This window comes from Carassius auratus, unplaced genomic scaffold, assembly GCF_003368295.1.
Source record: "Carassius auratus strain Wakin unplaced genomic scaffold, ASM336829v1 scaf_tig00214237, whole genome shotgun sequence".
Lineage (NCBI taxonomy): Eukaryota > Metazoa > Chordata > Actinopteri > Cypriniformes > Cyprinidae > Carassius > Carassius auratus.
The window spans coordinates 462,601-482,181 of NW_020527572.1; the positions used below are offsets into that span (position 1 = coordinate 462,601).

General features: G+C 38.8%; 2 protein-coding genes across 3 annotated transcripts in view; both read right to left on the reverse strand.

The window, feature by feature from the left end:
- LOC113091601 (E3 ubiquitin-protein ligase RNF19B-like) overlaps window positions 1-19,581 on the reverse strand; it is a 31,775-nt gene that overhangs the window by 8,528 nt on the left and 3,666 nt on the right. The window contains 10 exon segments of the mRNA XM_026257177.1: window positions 5,098-6,386; window positions 6,388-6,723; window positions 7,861-7,980; window positions 8,095-8,284; window positions 8,382-8,522; window positions 9,749-9,863; window positions 10,204-10,366; window positions 10,448-10,592; window positions 11,522-11,721; window positions 15,745-16,920. Coding sequence (XP_026112962.1) covers window positions 6,302-6,386; window positions 6,388-6,723; window positions 7,861-7,980; window positions 8,095-8,284; window positions 8,382-8,522; window positions 9,749-9,863; window positions 10,204-10,366; window positions 10,448-10,592; window positions 11,522-11,721; window positions 15,745-16,325 — 2,076 coding nt within the window. The 5' untranslated portion in view covers window positions 16,326-16,920 and the 3' untranslated portion in view covers window positions 5,098-6,301.
- On the reverse strand, window positions 2,558-4,259 carry ndufs5 (NADH:ubiquinone oxidoreductase subunit S5). 2 transcript variants are annotated; one of them, XM_026257181.1, is made up of 3 exons: window positions 4,155-4,259; window positions 2,878-3,123; window positions 2,558-2,798 (listed from the first exon to the last, which is right to left on the reverse strand). In XM_026257181.1, the coding sequence occupies exons 2-3, from the start codon at window positions 3,091-3,093 to the stop codon at window positions 2,694-2,696; spliced, it is 321 nt and encodes a 106-aa protein (XP_026112966.1). In that variant the 5' UTR covers window positions 3,094-3,123; window positions 4,155-4,259; the 3' UTR covers window positions 2,558-2,693. The 2 variants fall into 2 exon arrangements, with proteins under 2 accessions (XP_026112966.1, XP_026112967.1); XM_026257182.1 differs by having other exon boundaries at window positions 2,878-3,104; window positions 4,155-4,254.

Consider the following 19,581-nt stretch of genomic DNA (forward strand, 5'->3'; position numbering starts at 1 on the left):
CACAGAAGAGCAGCCCTGATAAAAATACCAGTGGACATTCTTTCCCAAATGTTAACTCTAATAAGATTATTATAACGTGAAAGACCAGATCTTTGTTTAGAGTCAGCTTTTAACCTTAACCTTTTAACCAGGCTCAATTGAACACATGTGATGCTCTGCACGTCTTCATTCCACTTGTGCACTCGACTTTACACCTGAACTTTCTCAGACAGACATGCTCTAGTGTCTCAACAGAAATACCTAGCAGTTTATGAACCATATTTCTCTACTTATTCAAGCAGTTTATGAACCATACTCGTCCATGTATTGCTTATATATTTAGCAAAAAAAAAAAAAAAAAAAGTCTCGGTAGTACAAAAGTCCCTAATGTGATGCCTTGTTTATTAGTTTTAAGTCAACAACTCAAGCTCAGAAATAGTGGTTTGTTACTGCCACCCACTGACCAACATGCTAAATAACTTCAATAATAACTAATCATGGCTTGGTAATGCGATTGGGATGCCAAATGGATTGATGCATTCATATTAAGCTTTCCCATGGGAAGCCTAACCAAACCACTTAAATACATTTGCATTCATTTAAGGCTCAAAACCAGACTGCATATACTGTATCGAACATTACAAATAATCAGATGGTCTCAGGCAAACTGTAGGATGAATTCAAGCTTAAATGAAGTCTATCTAAAGTATTCAAATGGATGTAACATACCAGTGGTTCTCAAACAGAGGCTTTGGCACTTATACTGCACCTGAAGAACAACTTAAAGAGGGGGTCAAATGCTATTTCGTGCATACTGAGTTTTTGAGTTGGATTCCCATGCTAAACATGGACAAAGTTTCAAAGATTAAGTTGTACATTTGAAGGAGTACTTTTGTTCAAAAAATACTCCTTCCGGTTTGTCACAAGTTTCGGAAAGTTTTTTTTCGAGTATGGCTCTGTGTGACGTTAGATGGAGCGGAATTTCCTTATATGGGTCCTAAGGCACTTCTGCCGGAAGAGCGCACGCTCCCGTATAGCAGAGCAGAGAGAGGCTGTGCACAGACAATCACTGATCAGAGCGAGAGCGTCGCGAAATGTCACAAAAGGAGAGTGTTTTTGGTTGCCAGGGCAAGACAACCCTTCACAGATTAGCAAAAAAAAAACAGCATTAAGGGACCAGTGGATGGAGTTTACTTTCACAGAGCATCAACGGAGTTGTGCAAGTGTTTTTGTCTGTTCCCTGCATTTCAAAGATGCTTGTTTTACAAACAAGGCCCAGTTTAACGCCGGATTTTCATATCGTTTATTTCTTAAGGATAATGCAGTCCCAACGAAAAAGGGTCACGATCATGTGTTGGAACCGCAGGCGGTGAGTAAAACTGCTTCAAATATCTCTGTGTTGTTAACTTAGCTATCAGCGCGTAAGCACATCAAGTAAACAACATGCGATGTCGTCATCAAACTGCACTTTCCGAATGTACACCTTAAAAAATAAAATAAAAAAAAGACGACATAAATTGGAACTTAGTCATTTTCCAAAACCGCTAAGCAAATATATACAGTTTCAATACATACCACATAGAGACGTCGTTGCTGTTGCTGCTCTTGTTAAATTCCAGCCTCTGGATCTGATTCTGGATCATAAATAAACGGCTGAATCTGACTGTTAGCCATGGTTTGTTTTGGATGATGGTTTTTCCCTCACGGTAATGTCACAGTTTCCAAACGCTCTCAACGCAAAAGCCTACTGGCGCTCGTGATTCTTTAGCTCCGCCCACACATTTCACCCCACCTTTAAAATAATTTAAATTACTAATATATATATATATATATATATATATATATATATATATATATATATATATATATATATATGTGTGTGTGTGTGTGTGTGTGTGTGTGTGTATAAATATAAAAATACATATGTATTAAAATAAACTATTATCTAATAATTTTTAAAACACATAAAATCAAGATGTTAACTAATTGTAGCCCCCCCCCCCAATATATATATATATATATATATATATATATATATATATATATATATATATATATATATTGTTCTTACTGAAGAACACACTGTACTTTAAATTTCTGGAATCACACAAAAAAAAAAAACAAGCAGCTTTGTGAGGATTACAGCCGAAATATTTGGAGAGGCTTTGAATAATGTGTTTCTGAGTAAAAATGTTGAGAACCACTGCATTATAATGGCACTAGGTTTTAATAATAACTTTTTGAAGAAGGACACAGAGAAGAAAGAGAAGTTGTAAAAAAAAAAAAAAAACTCCAAACATCTAAAACTGAATTATTTTGAACCTATTCGATTATGAAATTATTTAATGGAGTAGAAACATTACCAATGACATTTCTGAAGAATGTTTTGGTGACCATTGACTTCCCTTGCATGGAAACCCCCCCTCAAATGATCTTTCAATGTTCCACAGAACAAAGTAAGTCATGAATGACATTAGGGTGAATATATGATGACAGAGGGACAAAATGAACTGTCCCTTTAAAACTTCTATTACACATTTACACTAAAAAATAACAGACAGTCTACAGACAACAACAATTACAGGGAATCATTATATTTATTTCACGGACATTAAACAGTATTGACACAGCAATTATATTATAATACATGAGTGAGGAAGCACCTGTACAACAGTATGAGTGTGCTGAGGGGGGTTGTACGGGGGTTGCTGGATTCAGGGCCGGGCATCCTCATTGCCTGTGTGGTGTGGAGGAGGTGTGTAAGTTCCCTCTTTAATCATCTTCTCCCTCTGCTTACGCACCTCATACAAGCGCTCTTGCTGTAACAAGTAATGATAATAATTTTAGCAACATGAAGAACCTCAAATACATTGCTTGAATATTTCTGAATGTACTAACAGTCTTTCGCCGGTGCATGCACTCGTAGAAGTCTTCCAGCTCCAGTTTGCATTCAGTTTTGGCCCGGGTCTGGCCGATGCCGTGGGCGCACTCGATCCACTCCTTCTCAAAGGCATGGCAGCGAGCGACCCGCTTCTGTGGCTGCTCCCCGCTCTGAGCCAAGAGCCACTGGTCCAGATTAATACCCAGCCTTGACTGGAGGTCAACGAACGGCATGGTTCTTGGAACTGAAGAGAAATATTTCACCTAAGACAAATGCAATAATGAAATCAAGCTTATCAATGAACAAAGCAGTTCATTTTTATATAATATTATGCCTCAAGGTTTAGAAATTGCTAGCACCTTTTTAATATAGCAAATAAAGCAAAGTGGTCATATGCATCCACTGAATATCTCCAAAATTTACAAACAGATTGCACACACAAACACAATACTTCTATTCCCCACCACTAGAATATGAAAATAACGAAATATCTTTTTTTCCGTCAGTGTAACTTTTTTTTCCCTGAGTGAGCGATGTGACAAGAATGGTGTTTTCTGAGAAATTGATGAGAAAATTAATTGAGTTTATGATTAAAACAAGAACAAACAGTTGCCAACAGGCTCAGAAAAAAATGAAAGAGAAAAGTTTTCACACCTGCTGACAGATAGGCCTGTTAAACTCACTTAATTATGTTCAATCTCTCAAAAAAAAATAAAATAAAAAAAATACTATAATTATTTTGCTAGCAAATATATCTTGATTTAAAGATTGTTTGTATTGGAAAACAGGACGTTTTTTGTTTTTGTTGTTTTGTTTGTTTGTTTAATGCAGTTGTAACATGGAACATTTAGTGCCATAACTTAATTTTAGACTTTGTGCTCCAATTTAAGACCTTTTTAATGCCTTTATTAGTCTAAGGACGAATTAGGAAGGGCTTTGAACAGAAAAACAGAAACAGAAAACAGAAACCAGTAACGTTAACGAGTTTTCGCATCTGATTAGATGATTATTCATTAGCGGTCATTTAATAAAGCGATCTGACAGGTTAGTTAAACCACGTTTAACACTCGCAGGCTTGCTTATTTTATATTTTCATCGCAGAATTAAACAAGTTGTGCAGATAGTCTCAGTCCTGCCGAAGCTATCTGGATAGCCTAACTGCTGCAGGCCTGATAACGATACGTTTATTCTAACGTAATGTATGTATAGCGAAAGGCTTATATTGAAGCTAGTAGATTTATTAAAAGTACGTGAAAGATACACAAGTTCTCAAACTGTAAATACAAACACTGACCGTTCGGTTCAGAGTCACTTTAACCTTCCTCAGGCCCTCAGTTCACGAACGCCCTCTCAGCTGCCGTGAAGCAGGCTTGTTTTGCGCCACTGCTGCAAAACATTGTGACGTCCATGTCGCCCACTCACGGTAGGGGGCAGTGTTGACACATTTTTGGCTCTTAGGTTTCTGTAGTTTTTCATTTTAATTCTAGCTATTTTTTTAGTTGTTAGTTAGCCTATAGTAGTTTTAATAGTTTAGTAAATGTAAGTAGTTTGGTATGTGCATTTGTCATCTTATTCGTATTATTATTGAGAGAGAGATTTCGGTTTTAGTGCTTCAAAATTAAACTTAAAACTTTCAGTTATTCACCATGGCTTTATTTTCTTTTAGTTTTTGATCTAATAGTTTTATTTTATTCCAGTTAACAAAAATGTTTTTTAAAGTTTTGTTGTCACTTAACAATAATAATTCTGCAGTGAACCTATACAAATGTTGTTGTAACATGCATATAACTTTGACTCACAATATTTACGGATGAATTTAACAATATATTGTATTTTTTATAAATGTTACAACCATTCTTTCAGCCTTTACTGAACCTGAGGTTCTTATTATAATTGTGTTTTGTATTTTAAGCTGGACCTGTAATATAACACCAGTACATTATAGACTATTAGAAGCCCATCAGCATATATGCAAATAAAAGAGTTGAATAAATCATTCAGACTTGCAAAGTACAAAGGAGGAAATGTTTATTTTCATGTTGATTCAAACATTCACAGCCAGTGCAGTTCTCTTTGTGGGGATGTACAAAACAAAACCAGATTTAATACACCTTCCTTTCAGCATATTGCTTATGTGACTGAATCAAGTTAACACTCATTTCACCATAACCAGTTTAAAGTTAAAACTAGTAGTTTTCACAATCTGCTCATAAACCTGAAAACAAAAAAGCATCTACACACACACACACACACAACACAAATCCTTTGATTACAAGACAAAGCTGATCCATCATTACATGTAAAAGCCGATGATCCTCTTTCTGCAGCCAAAGATAATTATGAGATTCAGAAAGCAGAGCATGTTAAGAATGCAAAACAATTACACCCAAAATTAAACAACTAGATTATGACTACACCATTCAAATGTTTCCCAGAGAAGCTCCAAAAGTAAAAAAATGAAGTGCATAAATACAAGCCTACAATGTAGAACAATGATAAATAGTGGGATAAAGTGCAGGAGTGCTCATCCATCCGACCCATCTCTCTCTCCATCCATCCAGCTAGCGGGAAAATGAACATAAAAAAATGCATTACACAAACCAAAAAAGCCAATGTGCTTCAGAAAGAGATAAAACAGGCCAGAAATCATAATTAAATAATATTATTAACAACAGACATGCGTCTGAATGGCAGTTCCATCCTTGATACTATATGATTTTAATACCCAGCAAGAAAATCAACACTGGTAAACATCCACACATCCATCAATCCCTCGCTCACGTCTCATCTCAAGAGGACACATACAGTGCTGTCAGTGAGTCACAGACAGTGTGAGGGATCGGAGTCTGGAAGGCAGCCGGTCAGTGACTCGGGTCAAACTGTCTGCTAGTGAAGTTCAGATCAGTCTCCCATTGCACTGACCTTACTCTCACTCTGAAGTGTGTGTGTGTGTGTGTGTATTCTTCTGTGCAAACCGGGCCAGCGCCACCAAAACAATACTAGCATGTGGCCAATCATACAATTTCCAGGTCAATACTAAAAAACGAGTAAAACAAACATACAAAGAATACTGTAATGTGTCATCCATATACAAACCACTCGCAAGCCTCTCTTATATACATGTGCTTGGCAACATTTCACATTATTTGTCTGTGTGTTTGTTTTCTAGGGAAATTCTTCTGGCCGCGATAGTACCGATTCAGCGCTATTTTGCTCAAGGCATGTCCACGCTGAGAAGTAAACACCAGCCGATGAATAACAGTATGAATTTCTGAAGAGGTAGAGAACCTGTCCGGGACAGGAAAGCAGAGCGAGGAGTTCAGACGCATGAGCTGTCTGGATGCCACTAAGGTGATTTAATAATTACAAAAAGCAGCAAATGAACAGATAAAGCGTCAAAAGCTCAGAAACGGTTGGTTTGTGCAATGGTGAGAGTCTCTCTCACACGTACAGAATGACGTTGTCGGGACATTGCAGGCTGTCGGTGGGGTTCAAGGCTCTGCAGGTGGTCTGCGGCGGGGGAGCGGGGGTGGCAGCTCTTGGGGCGGGGCGAGTCGCAGTCGTCGGATGTTAACTCTGCGATGTCGTCTGATTGTGTGTCGGACATCTCTAGGTCGCTGCGGATGCTTTCCGGCTGAGCGAGGGTGACGTCTCGGAGACCCTCCCTGAGAGACATCCCAGGCGACAGGCCCAGAGGGGAATCCAGGACAACCCCGCTCCTGCGGGAGCTGCAGTCCTGAGGCTCCTCCCCTGAGTCGGGTAGCATGGCAGCAGGGGGCGGAGCCAGATCCTCTTCAGTGGCTAGACACAGATGGCTCGGTTTAGTTTCAATGTCCACCTGGATCTCAAGGTTAGTGCCCTCTCTGAAACACAACAGGTCAGAAAATATGAGACAAAGCATCACTTCCAACAGTTTTTAATCAAGGCTGCTGTCATTTTAGATTTTGTTGTCTGGATGTACCAATATTAAAATTCTGGCTGATCCACATAAGCTAAAAATTATTTTCATGTTACGGCCAAAACCATAAAATAGCCACGTAAAATAACAATTTATTTGACAGTGTTCTTGTTACATGTACTTACTATAGTTATAGCCACACATGATCCATAATAACATCAACTAACTCTAAACCAAACCCTAATCCTCAGACTAACACTTTAATAAGTATGTTAATTAATATTACTCAGTACTTCAATGTATAATTACACTGTAAAAAGGACACCTTAAAATAAAGTAACCTAATATTTTTGGCTAAATAAATCTAATAATTACCAGTATATGTCTAAATAAAATACAAAATCAAATTTAAAAAAACTAAAATCAGTCATTTAAAAATGTGAATTTAGTTATAATTCACAGTAAAAAAAAAAAGATATTTTTGTGATTTGCTAAATATAGTTAACAGTGTGATTTTATTAGATGACAGCAAAGGTATATAAGAGAAAAAAAAACATTAGTATGAATGATTAAATATCTGATACTGATGAATTATAAATTATAAAAAAAAAACTAATATTGAAAATACTAATTTATAATGACACTGATAATATTTCTATTTTAAATAAATGCTGTTCTTTTGAACTATCTTTATCAAAAATAAATAATAATAATAATGATAATAATAATAATAATACTGAAAAAAAGTCAATTAGAAATGTTAACAATGTATGGACGTTTCAAACTATTTTCAATATTGCTAATAAAAATATTGCTGCAAATCAGCATAATAAAATAATTTCATGTGATACTGAAGACTGGAGTAACGGCTGCTGAAAATCCAGCTTTGGCACCACAGTAATTTTACATTTTAAAATATATTTAAAAAAAGAGAGAGAAAAATAGTTTGGAACTGTAATAATATTTCACAATATTACTGTTTTACTGATCAATTAAATGGTGAGCATAAGAGACAATTTTCAAAACATTCATCAATATTACTGACTCAGTACTGTGCATGTATTCGTTAAGCAGTTGCTTTTATTCAAAGTGATTCCCACACCTGTCAGGTAAGGTGTAAGAGGAAGTGATTGATCCAGCCATGCCTCTAGTGCTGGCACAGTCACTGGCCGTCTCCCTTCCAGCACCTTCCTTTCCCAGCTCTGTTCCCTGCACCTCCAGCCTGAAGCATAAACATGTTTCCATTAAACAAGAACATTACCCATATTTACAGTGCAGCTCTTGTGTATTTATCATACAGCATGCCCTGCCGCTGTAATACCACAAGACCTCATACCTTCTATATTTTCCTGTCCTCGCACCAAGCGCTCCTCCTGCAAGTGTGTTGAAGTGGGGCGTGTCTCCCAGACCCCCTGGGGCGACAGACAACCCCTCGCTGGGAGAGGTGGTGCTGTGGCCGCTGGCTCCTCCCTCCAAACTGCTCTCGCCCAGGCTGGGAGACTTCAGCGCTCGCCATGCATCAGCAACTACATTGATGGTTCAATAAAATGATCAGCACTTCCAAGTTTTTTTTTCTGATGATACACTTGATCAATCATCATTTTATTTAATTTTTTTTTATACCTGTAATAGGCCCATCATCCTCATCAAAGTCTATCCTAACACCTCGTCCTTTCCCCCGGCTCACCCCGCAGCCCCCGCCGCGGCACAGAGAGATGGGCACAACACCATACACATACGCCAACATGATGGGGACGCCGATGCCTGTAGGGAAGAGCTATAGTCAATATCTGGGTTTGAAAACAAAGTTAAAAGGATAGTTCATGAGTAAATATGCTTATTTGGGATCTCAGGAAACATTTCTTCTTATTATTATCACTGTTGGTAACAATTGCGCTTCTTAATATTTTGTGGAAACCATGACACACTGCCACTAAATTCGAAGAAATATTTCTACTCCAAAATAAACTCAGTTCTTTTTAGTGTTCTTTCATTTTTTTCCAACACTTATAAGAACCGTTATGAATATTTGATCACTATTAATGATTGATCAGCAAACCAACATATATATTTTTTTCATAATATTAAAATGTAACCTTTTTTTTAATAAATGCACCCTTGGTGAGAACTGGAGAGATTTCTTTCAAACAACAGTGTTTAATACACATAACATTTTAGTATATTAAAACATAATTTTATAGTAATAAGTTCCATTAAAGAGTTAAATACTTGTAGTGTATAGGTGGATCATATCAGTATTGCTGTGGCACTTCCTCAAGATTGAATTTTGTGCTTCATTTTCTCATAATTTCCATACATTGTTCTGCTCCGGAAGTTGCGGTTGCTGAGGCTAAATGCAGAAGCAATTGTCTATATAATAATAATAGTCCATTATCAATGAACAGGAACTGAAGCTTAAGCTTTACAAAGGAGGGGTGTGTCATAAAATCATATAACATGTATTCCATATTCCACAGCCATATGATAGCTTTGTGTGTTAGACTTTGACTTCATTGATTTGCTGTGACAGAATCACAGAGGCAATGAATTGACCTAGAAAGAAACCAGTCTGATTCATGAACATGGCTAGAACATTCTCTAAATATTCAGCTTAACAGATGAGAGAAAGTCTAAAACAACATGATTAAGAAATCACTGTTTTTTTTTTTTAATGTGATTTATAACCATTACCTAGATCATTTCACATTAGCTACATTTTGCAGACCAAAAAAGGTCCACTGTTTATGGTTATTAGTGTAGAGATATATGAAGCCCAGCTGACACAGAAGTCACTTTCAAACCAACCAGATTTCTCTTGGTCAACTTGAACTTCTTGAAAATCTATGTGGGTAAAATTCCCAATCATGTGGATTCCTATTGAAATCACTGGTTTTTGCATGTGCTTTTCAGCAATTTCAGCTTTTAAATCGCTTTGAATAAGCGTTAAGCATCTGCTAAATACGAATGTAAATGATTTCAGGAACACTCACCCACGCTGACCGCAGCGATGACCGGAGCCGTGATGATTGACAGCGCCACACCACCAGTGATAGCGAGGTTCCTCCTGTGATGGGACGCTTTCTTGCCCTCATAGTGCGCGTAGATCTGTGAAAAACAGCAGCTTGTGTTACTGCACTGTCAAAAATCAAAGATCTGATCTACTGGCTTCCTAAAGCTTCAAAATCTGCATGAATTCTTTGTAACAGAACAAAATGTCTTTTGTAGCACGGAAATAACGTTTAATGGCAACTCTATGTCCTACACCAGGAAGTCATTTTCTAGAATTATGGTAATATCAAAAGCAATTATGCTGGTTGAGCAGCACGGCTGACTAGAGGGAAATTCCCAGGCTTTTAAAGGATATTCTGTTCCTGATTGCAAGTGATAAAGATTTACGCATTAACTTCTAAACTGTAACGCTGGAGGGAATGTTAGCATTTCGCACCTTGCGTCCAATGTAAACAGGAATGCCGATAACCATAGCAGGAACTGCGATGCCAGCGATTAGAGTGATGCCCACCGGTGCACCAATCAAAGTGCCCAGCTGCCACAGAATCTTCTTCTTGCGACTCCATGGCTTCTTTCCCCAGAACGTACAACCTGATGGACTGAGGAGACAAAGGACATTATTATTTTTCCATTCGAGCGAGTCGTTTGAGGAATTCCTACTGATGGGAGGCAGAAGGTACCTGAGGTAGTGCAGGTCTGAAATCTCCTTCATACAGAGCCAGCAGAACTCACAGCCGCACACAGCACAGGTCATGTGATTACAGCTGCCGTCGTTCATCTTGATGATGTAGGCACCGCATCGGGGGCACGGCTTGATGTCATCAGCTGAGGGGGGATTAGAGGGTTGGGATTTAGCACATGTACAGGCAGACAGTATCTGCAGTAAACAATGTGTGCTGAGGAAGCGTTTTCTGAATGCCAGAGCGAGAATAAGAGATGCTAGCAGACTCCTGCTGGAATTCAGGAAAGAAACTAGACAGAACTTGACGAGGAGGAGGAGAGAGTGCAGTCCTTTAGGGAACGAGAAACTTCAATAATCTGCAGTGAACACTGAAGTGCACAAAATGAAAGCGCTCAAGGGGGGGAAGCACACAGCAAATCTAATCGTATGAGTGGCTAATGGCGCTCTGAAACCTAATAAACCAGAGAGAAAGCACACTAGAGTTTTGACACTTTATTTTTATACACTAATTTGTGATAGTCTTTTTCAAAGGGATCCAAGGTCTTGCTGGGAGGTTGCTAGGGTGTTCTGGTTGGTTAGTAGGGCATTGCTTTGAAGTTACTAAGTGTTTTTGCTAGAAAGCTAGCTGCTAAGATGATCAGGCTGTTTTTTGGGAGGTCTTAGGCGGTTGTTAAGGTGGTTCGGGTGGTTTCCAGTGCTGCTAGATGGTTGCTGTGGTGTTCTTGGTGGTCTGTAGGGTGTTACTAGGAGATGGCTAGGATATTCTATCTAGTTACCACTTATTTGTTCTTTTTTGTTGCTATGTGCTAGGGTGAGGGTGGTTTCTAGGGTGCTGCTAAGTGTTTACTAGGGTCTGCAACCACCTTAAGAGAAGTGTTTTCTAGGGCATTGCTATGTTTTTGCTAGGTTGATCTGGGTGTCTCTAGGACGTTGCTATTTGGTTGCATCCTAGCCTAGGTATGAAGAGCTTAACCCCAAATGATATTACAGTCTCTGGATCTGGCTTGAGTCTCTCCTTCACTGTATGTTTGTGGGACAGAAAATAGTGGTGGATTGGTGGTTAAATGCTCACCATGTCCATGCTCGGCCGTGTAGCTGGGCGAGTGGTTACTGTGCGTTCTCAAGGACAGCGCCCTCTGCTGGCGGGCAGAGTCACAGGTCTGGTTAGGATGCCAAATTTGCTTGCAATGGTAGCAGAACTCGGCACCACACCCTTCTCTTCGACACACCAGCCTGGGGCAGCTGGCACACCCAGAGGCGATGACTGCGAACCTGGGAAAAGAAAGATGCAAACCAGGTCATCAGACTCTCCTATGAAATCTATCATTTGGGTAATAACATATCATTATACCACGATGTGTGCAGTCTACTCTTACAGAAGTACATGGTACAGAGACTGTATCTGGAGAGTAATAGTATGGTACTCTGATATATACCATGGTACTATATGATTACCATATTCACAAACAATGGTATTTCAATGGAACTTTAAAATGGCAGTGTCCAATAATGGATTATTATAAAATCATTTGAGTAAGCAATCCATGTAAATATCTCAGACTTTTTAAATCTTGTTTTTTAATTATACCATCTCTAAGGACATTCTCGTGATTATGCCCACAGATAACGCTGAATATCATTTGGCCCCCAAAGTAATCACATACACAAGGATCAGTGTGTTCCCTACTCAGATTCTTTGTAATGTCAGATTCCTTTTAAAGTCAAGGAAAACACTAGCAGGTACAGACATTACTACATTATGAAAAACGAGGAGGATTTATTGCAGTATGTTCATGCCGTGAGAGTTTCAAAGTATTCCAGCAGCATTTTATTATTTTCCGAAGAAAATGATTTGGCTGCCAAATTCTTCTTCAGACCTCAGAACAACTACATAGTAAGCACAAAGATTATTAACAAACATAGCCTATTTCTGAAATCTTAAAAAACAAATCTTAAGATGAAATCACTGAAGAATTAAACATTTTTAATGATTTTATGGCTAAATAAACACTGCTAGTAGATCAAATGGGTGGGTGGGGTTTTCCAGTGAAAGAAAAAGCTGATTTCGCCCTCCGAATAAAACAAAACAAAAACCTGACCCAACTTTCCTGTCTAACACTAGCGTGACAAAAACAATCTTAATTTTAAGCACATGTTATGACCTGTTGGCTGAAGTTAAAGCAGGTTCTGAAGAAAACATTCCTCCTGCAGCCAGACAACTCATTAATCAGCTCAGTTCCAATGGAGAAGTGAGCCATCCTATACAAAGAGCTTCCAATTACCTGCATGTACTGGCACACACACACACACACACACACACACACCCTTCATGTAGAGTCAAGCTGAAACTGACCTCATTACACATGATTATGATCTACCAGAACACTCAGAGCTCACTAGGATTAAATACAATGAAATCAATACTCTAATTTGAAGCTCACAAAGACATCATGGCATGCGTACACGGTCAAGTGAGTAGCCAATGATTGTCTTAATCAAATACCAGCCTCAGTTACCCATAGCAACTCTACCTCTGTGCCGCATTTCAGTTGCCTTAGCAACTTATCACTGATGGAGAGAGAAACAAGCGGGTCCTTTCAACCATTGGCAGCTCTGGATTTTCAATCAAGCTGAAGCAAGGCTGGTCAGAGGGCTTATGGGTAATAAGCAGCACCGTGGACTGGAAATGATACAGCAAAATCAACTGGGAAACCTTTTCCGCCAGCAAAACAAGGGTTTGTTTCGGTGTTTATGAAATCAAAGGTGTTTTTATCGTCTAAGGTGGGAGATTCCTAGTTCTTAGTCCACAAATAGGCAACCACCTTGGTGAACCTTAACATATCCTACAGCAAAAAAAAGTGTCACACTTTCATTTAATTACCTCATGAAACTAAATAACCAAATAGCCAATAGTGTGATCTCTAATGGGCCTTTTTTGAAAAATTCCCAGACCATCTGAAAGCCCCTTATCTCCGGTCGTGGGCCTGATAGGAAGTGGCAGGGACTGAAACATGCAGAGACGCAGACAGAATCAGGTCTCTTAAATGTAGGTCACTGGCACATCAATATGACTGACAAACCTTGGACAGGTTGTAAAAGGCCTCTGAAGGAAATCACACTCTCTCAGAATGACACATCAGCTAAGCTAGGCTTCCCACACGAACGCAAGTTTTCCTTACACACGGTCCAAATGCCTCCTACACTCGGCGGAGCACACAGAACAAAGAGAAACTGTTAAATACGGCCTCTTACTTTTACTGAATCTGACAAAGATTGGAAATATATAGATAAAGTGCATTTAATACACTATTTGGTCAAAAGTATGTGGTCGCCCCAAATACCACACCCTCATTGAGATTTTAGTTTCAAAACCATTGGCTTGAATAAAGAGCTGGTTCTTTCCTAACAGCTTCAATCCTCTCGGGAAGGTTTTCAAACAGATGTTGGGACATTGCTGGATTTGCTCTCTATCACGCACGAGAGCATGTAGGGTGAGAAACTAGAAATCTCTCAACCAACATCCAGGCAGTTTTAGGATGCCTTTAAACTGTAGAGTGTTCGATGGATATGAATGTGTAAGCTCCATGTTGAAGGTGTGGGAAGAGCTGTGTTATGCTGAAATCAAGAGGGAATACAGGCAAATTGGTTTTCCGAAAGCTGGAGCCAACTCTGAGATTCTCATTGGTCGATGGATGCTTGTCAGTGGGGTCTGAGCTGATGTGACTCAGTGGAGGGTCTTTTGCCTTCAGTGCAAGAGATCACAAGTATGAGAATTTTTATTCTTTTATTTTTTAAATGGTTTTTCATGATAAAATTGCCAATGCAGCTATATATATATTTATTTTATTTTATTTTTTTACTGAAATACTGAAACAAAATTCTAGTGTTCATTTGGCCAAAAACTGAAACCAAAAATAAAGTTTCCGTAATTAAATTGCGTAACTGGGTAACTGACCTCAGTTTGCTGTTCTCAGGGGATATATTAAACCAATCATAGTAAAGTTCTACAGCAATGAGCCACCACTCAATATTTCAGCTCAATAACTTTCATATTTTTCTACTCCAACATACATTTTTAGTCACGGTGAAGTGTGTCGACACTGCTGTAGCACATCCACATTGTGTGCAGGAAACACACACTAAAACACAAAACACATCATCGACTTTGGCCCTGCAAAACTGTTTTGGCCATGTATATGACTGTATATTTTGGGTTGCTGAATTGTTGATTCATCACTATTTAAAGTACCATCTGAATATCAATAGATGCTTATGGATTTCAGTAGCAGATTAGGTTGCCTTTCATTCTGTGATTTCACTGGAACCAAAAGCACTGAAATGAGAGTAATGAAGTGTGACAGCTTTATGCAGGGAAGCACTTCATGCCAAACATTGACGCCCTATGTCGCTTATGACCATGTCCACCACTGACTACAGGGCAGGATAACATTTGAATGTTAAAAGTAAAGGGAAGATTCATAGTGAGGTCACCACATATATCAGGAACACAATAGGTCAGCAGTCATTTCTAATATTATATTGCAGAGAAAATAGGAAATGAGACTTATGATATGATGGGATGTTAATCTGAATACATTTCCAGACCTCTTTCTGAAATGAAATTTAATAAACAGCCATTTTGAATATGATTAAGGTCCAATAATCGCTATATATATAGCTATATATATATATATATATATATATATATATATATATATATATATATAGCTATATATATATATATATATATATATATATATATATATATATATATATATATATATATATATATATATATATATACACACACACATATACATATATATAATCTCAGATTTGTCCCCTGCCTCCTTGCAACATGTTTTCCTCATTTGTAAGTCGCTTTGGATAAAAGCGTCTGATAAATGACTAAATAAAATAAGATAAATATGTCCCTACCAACATTCAACCAAACCTACACCATTAGATTCACTTCCTCCCAAAGATCTTCACTGGGGTTCAGATGTGGGCTTTAAGCTAGTCAAGTTCTCCCACATCAGTTACTCAGTAAATCATCTGACTAATGACCTCACTATGTGCACAGGGGAATATAATACTGGAACAGAAGTGTCCCTCCCAAAGCTGTTGCAACATCCCACAATTCCCTAGAACCTCATTGAATGTTGTAACGTGATACATCTTCACACGGGAATTTGAGTCTTGCAAACTCAATAATTTTGGCCATCTATCTTAAATATAAAGGAACATTTCCTATTCAAAACATTGTACAATTCCCTAACATCAAACCAGTCTTACCCACAGTCCGGAGCTGGACACCATCTGCAATCAGGGTCCGATGCCAGGCAGCGGCGCAGCAGGAACTCTTCATACTTCTCCATCAGGTTGGGATCATCCAGGATGAGGGCCACCTGCCTTGGGGCAAGTCGTTCCGCACACTCTGGACAGCTGAGCTGCACTCGGCTCTCTGTGATCTCGATACGCAAGTACTGCCGTAGACAGCACAGGCACGACCGGTGGCTGCATCCCTGGAGCTCAGGAAGCTGCTCCGCAGGTTGCCGCACCAGGCACAGGGGACACTCTAGGAGTTCCTGACCTCCCAAAGAGGCCTGGCTGGTGGACAAAGGTTCAGCCGAGTCTGCCGTTGAGGAGTCTGATGAAACATTGGTGGGTGTGGGGGGCTGGAGAAGCTGCTGTTGCTGGAGTTGTTGTGCAAGGGGAGCTCCCACATTAGCCTTGTTCGCCCTGGATCCCCGTTTGCCATAGAATAGACTATGAAAAGAGATCCTTCCTTGCTTCTTGCCTGGCCCACGGCATTTCGGATTGGGAATGCCACTAACCGAGGAGTGGGTGGATTCAGAGTCCTTTTCAGATCCCATTTCCCAAAAACAATCTTGTAATGTCCCCCTACTTGAGTCCTTGCGAGAGGTCAGCGGGTTTTGGGTTAGAGGAGTTTGTGTGAAGCGTCTCCGAATGATTTCAACGAGGCTCCAAACCTCAAGGACACGGACACTCCCGGTACACAAAAGAGTGTTTGTCAAGGTCTCAACAAATTCCCGTTACTTCTCCCATAGGGAAAATTCAATTTATGAGGTAATTTCTTCCTCTTAACTATAAAAGGGCTTCGTGTTTAAACAATAAACGGAAAGATAACTAGACTGAGCCAAAAGGCAAAAGGATGGGGAAAAGAAAGTCCTTCCACTCCAACGATCTTCACGTGAACAGAAAAAGAAAAGAAACCAGGAAACAAAAACAAATTGTTGTACCCCAAAACTGACAGATACTGTCAATTAAACACAGGGGTATTTAAAGACAACGAGGATATCCAAGTTATTAGTAAAAAATGAATCTGGTTCAAGATAACGTATTCCTCTCCGAGGACTCGTTCTCTGTTGCCTCCGCTGAATTCTCTTGCTTGCGGAGCCGAGATGTGTGTGCTCCAGTTCGCTGTTCTCTTCTTCTGAATCGGCCGGTCTGTTAAGAAAGATAGATAGCACAGGAAGTTAGCACAGCGCACAGACAGCCTGCAGGAGGAGCATGCTCCGTACACACACTCCTCCCTTCTCTTATTCTCAATCTCTTTTCATTTCACAGTTAACTCTTCATTGCACCTCTGAGTGACTGACTCTTGAAGTGACTGACACAAACCACTTAGCAGCCGTTTGAAAACCAGGAGTCATTGATTCGGTCACTTGAATCTGTTAGAAACTGATTTCTCTTATCACATTTTCTATCCTTCCATTTTGTGTCGGATTTGTGTCTTTGTCTGACTGTAGATGACACCCTCTCACACACTCGAGCGCTCCCTCTCCACTTCACACTGCGCTGCTAGTGCAGTTGCCATGGAGATTCCCGCTATGAACCCGGCAAGCAGGACCCTCACACTGACTCTGGCCCTTACGAACACATATACACACCCAGCAGATATTAACACCGTACATCACATAACGCATGAGTGCATGCTTCCACCAGACTCTGTTCATTTCTTTAGAAGTGAGAGGGACATCAATATTGTAAGCAAATGCCTTACTGAAGCAGAGGAAGTGGTTCTGTAGGCCAGTCTAATCTGTCAAGCTCTTTGGCACATATTCCTACTCAAAAAACACCAGCACCACATATACATGAGCTACACAAACTCATCTAAGACTGATGTGTCCTGGTTTTCTGCTCCGATGACCCCTGGACTAATGCATGCGTAGCACAAATCCGTTTACTTGTGCGAGGGGGAAGGGGAAGAGACCACCATGCTAGTGTAAAGCTGTCAAAACTTGAATACATTCAAATATCCATTTATTATTCAGTGAAGCATTTTGTTTAGTTTTTTTTTTGTTGCAAATATTTATGTATAAAATAATACATTACGGTGGTTTAATTTTCTGTAACTTCATTATTTTGTCTTGATTATGATATCAGGACAGGTCTATAAATCTGACTTTTTTTTTTTTTTTACTTTTAGAAGAGGTCTATTCAGTTGTCAATGTATGAGAACATTTTGAAATATATCTTCAAATAATTTTGAACAAATAAACAACATGATGTCTATACCACAAACAAGGTGCATCATAATTACAGTCTGTAATAACTTGGTCTTCACATCCACGGACTTGGAATTATACATTTCTACAGCAACACTATTAACAAATTATTCAGTGCAATTTCTATTATCGGAGCAATCAATAAAAAAAATAAAAAATAAAAAAGTCACTGTAATAATTATGTACATGCCTTATTAATATTTAGCAGGACATTTGTTATTCAGCTCTGTGCTATTTATACATAACATTTTTGTATGTTGTTTTGTATCTATACTGAATGGCTTTCATTTATTTTTTAGAATAATCTTGCATTACTAAAACAGAAATATAATGATAATCTACTTTCCTACATTAGAAGCCACAGCCATCTCGAGTGTTTCCATATGATACTGTAGTGTTCAAGCCAGAGTTTTCAGAAAATTCAGTACAACTTGTAATTACGAGTTAAACAAAGAGTCAGAATCTCATAATTATGATAATCATGAATACACCTGTAATAATAAACAATGTTAATATTAACTTATTTATGTGCAATGGTGTTTATTATGACAGGGTGTTTCAAAAAACAACAACATGGTATTGCTATGTTAATATTATATATATATATATATATATATATATATATATATATATATATTTAAAAACATTATAACTGCACTTTTTTCCTAGTTGGCACTGTATCTGAGCAAGAGAGTCACAGCATAAAGCATAGTAAACTAAAGCTTTCTCTGCTGGCGTCCATGGATCTGCAAGGTACGCAGTGACCGCAGTCAGTATGACCCACTTTTCCACACACAGAGTACTTTCGCATTGCTCTTAGCCACTGTGTCCTGATATCTTGACCCATTATGACAGGAGCATGCAACAATATATATATATATATATATATATATATATATGTATATATATATATGTATATATATAAATAACTTGGGGCGGAGATGGTAATATCCCTCCATTGCACTTCGGCAGCCTCTACTAATGCAACCAATGACACATAATTACCATCTGTGCTCTCTGAGGTTTAGTGTGTGTGTGAGGGATGCAAGATCCACAACAAAAGCGGTTTCTGGAAAATCTTGCCACATCTTGGCACCAGATAGAAAGTTTACAAAGCAGAACCCGCTGTGTGTGTGTGTGTGTGTGTGTGTGTGTTATAGCAAAGAACATAGAACTCCCAAGACACGTCACTTGTATAGTTATGAATGGCCGCTCAAATCTGCGTTTGTTGTTCAACAGAAGTTGCTCCATTATTTATCAGCTCTGAATGATGTGTCAGTTCACAAGAAGCTGTTTTCTGCTTACACCGCTGCAGCTGGTAATTATCGCAGCCTGCTTTTTCCATTTAGCCACAAGTTAATGTATTCAAACCTTCGAAAACGGGAACACAGCATGGATGTCAGTTACCGCAAGTTTGGTTTAGTTCTCATTGGTTTTATTACTACCGACAGCCACACGAGAGAAAACATCAGACAGAAGACGATCATGGAGAAAGGGAAATTCTATATTGGTCTGGGATTTTTTTGGTTTGTTTTGTGGTTCATAGGTGTGAGAACACGTTCTTACCATAGACTGTATAAAAACCGGTTCTCACCCGTTT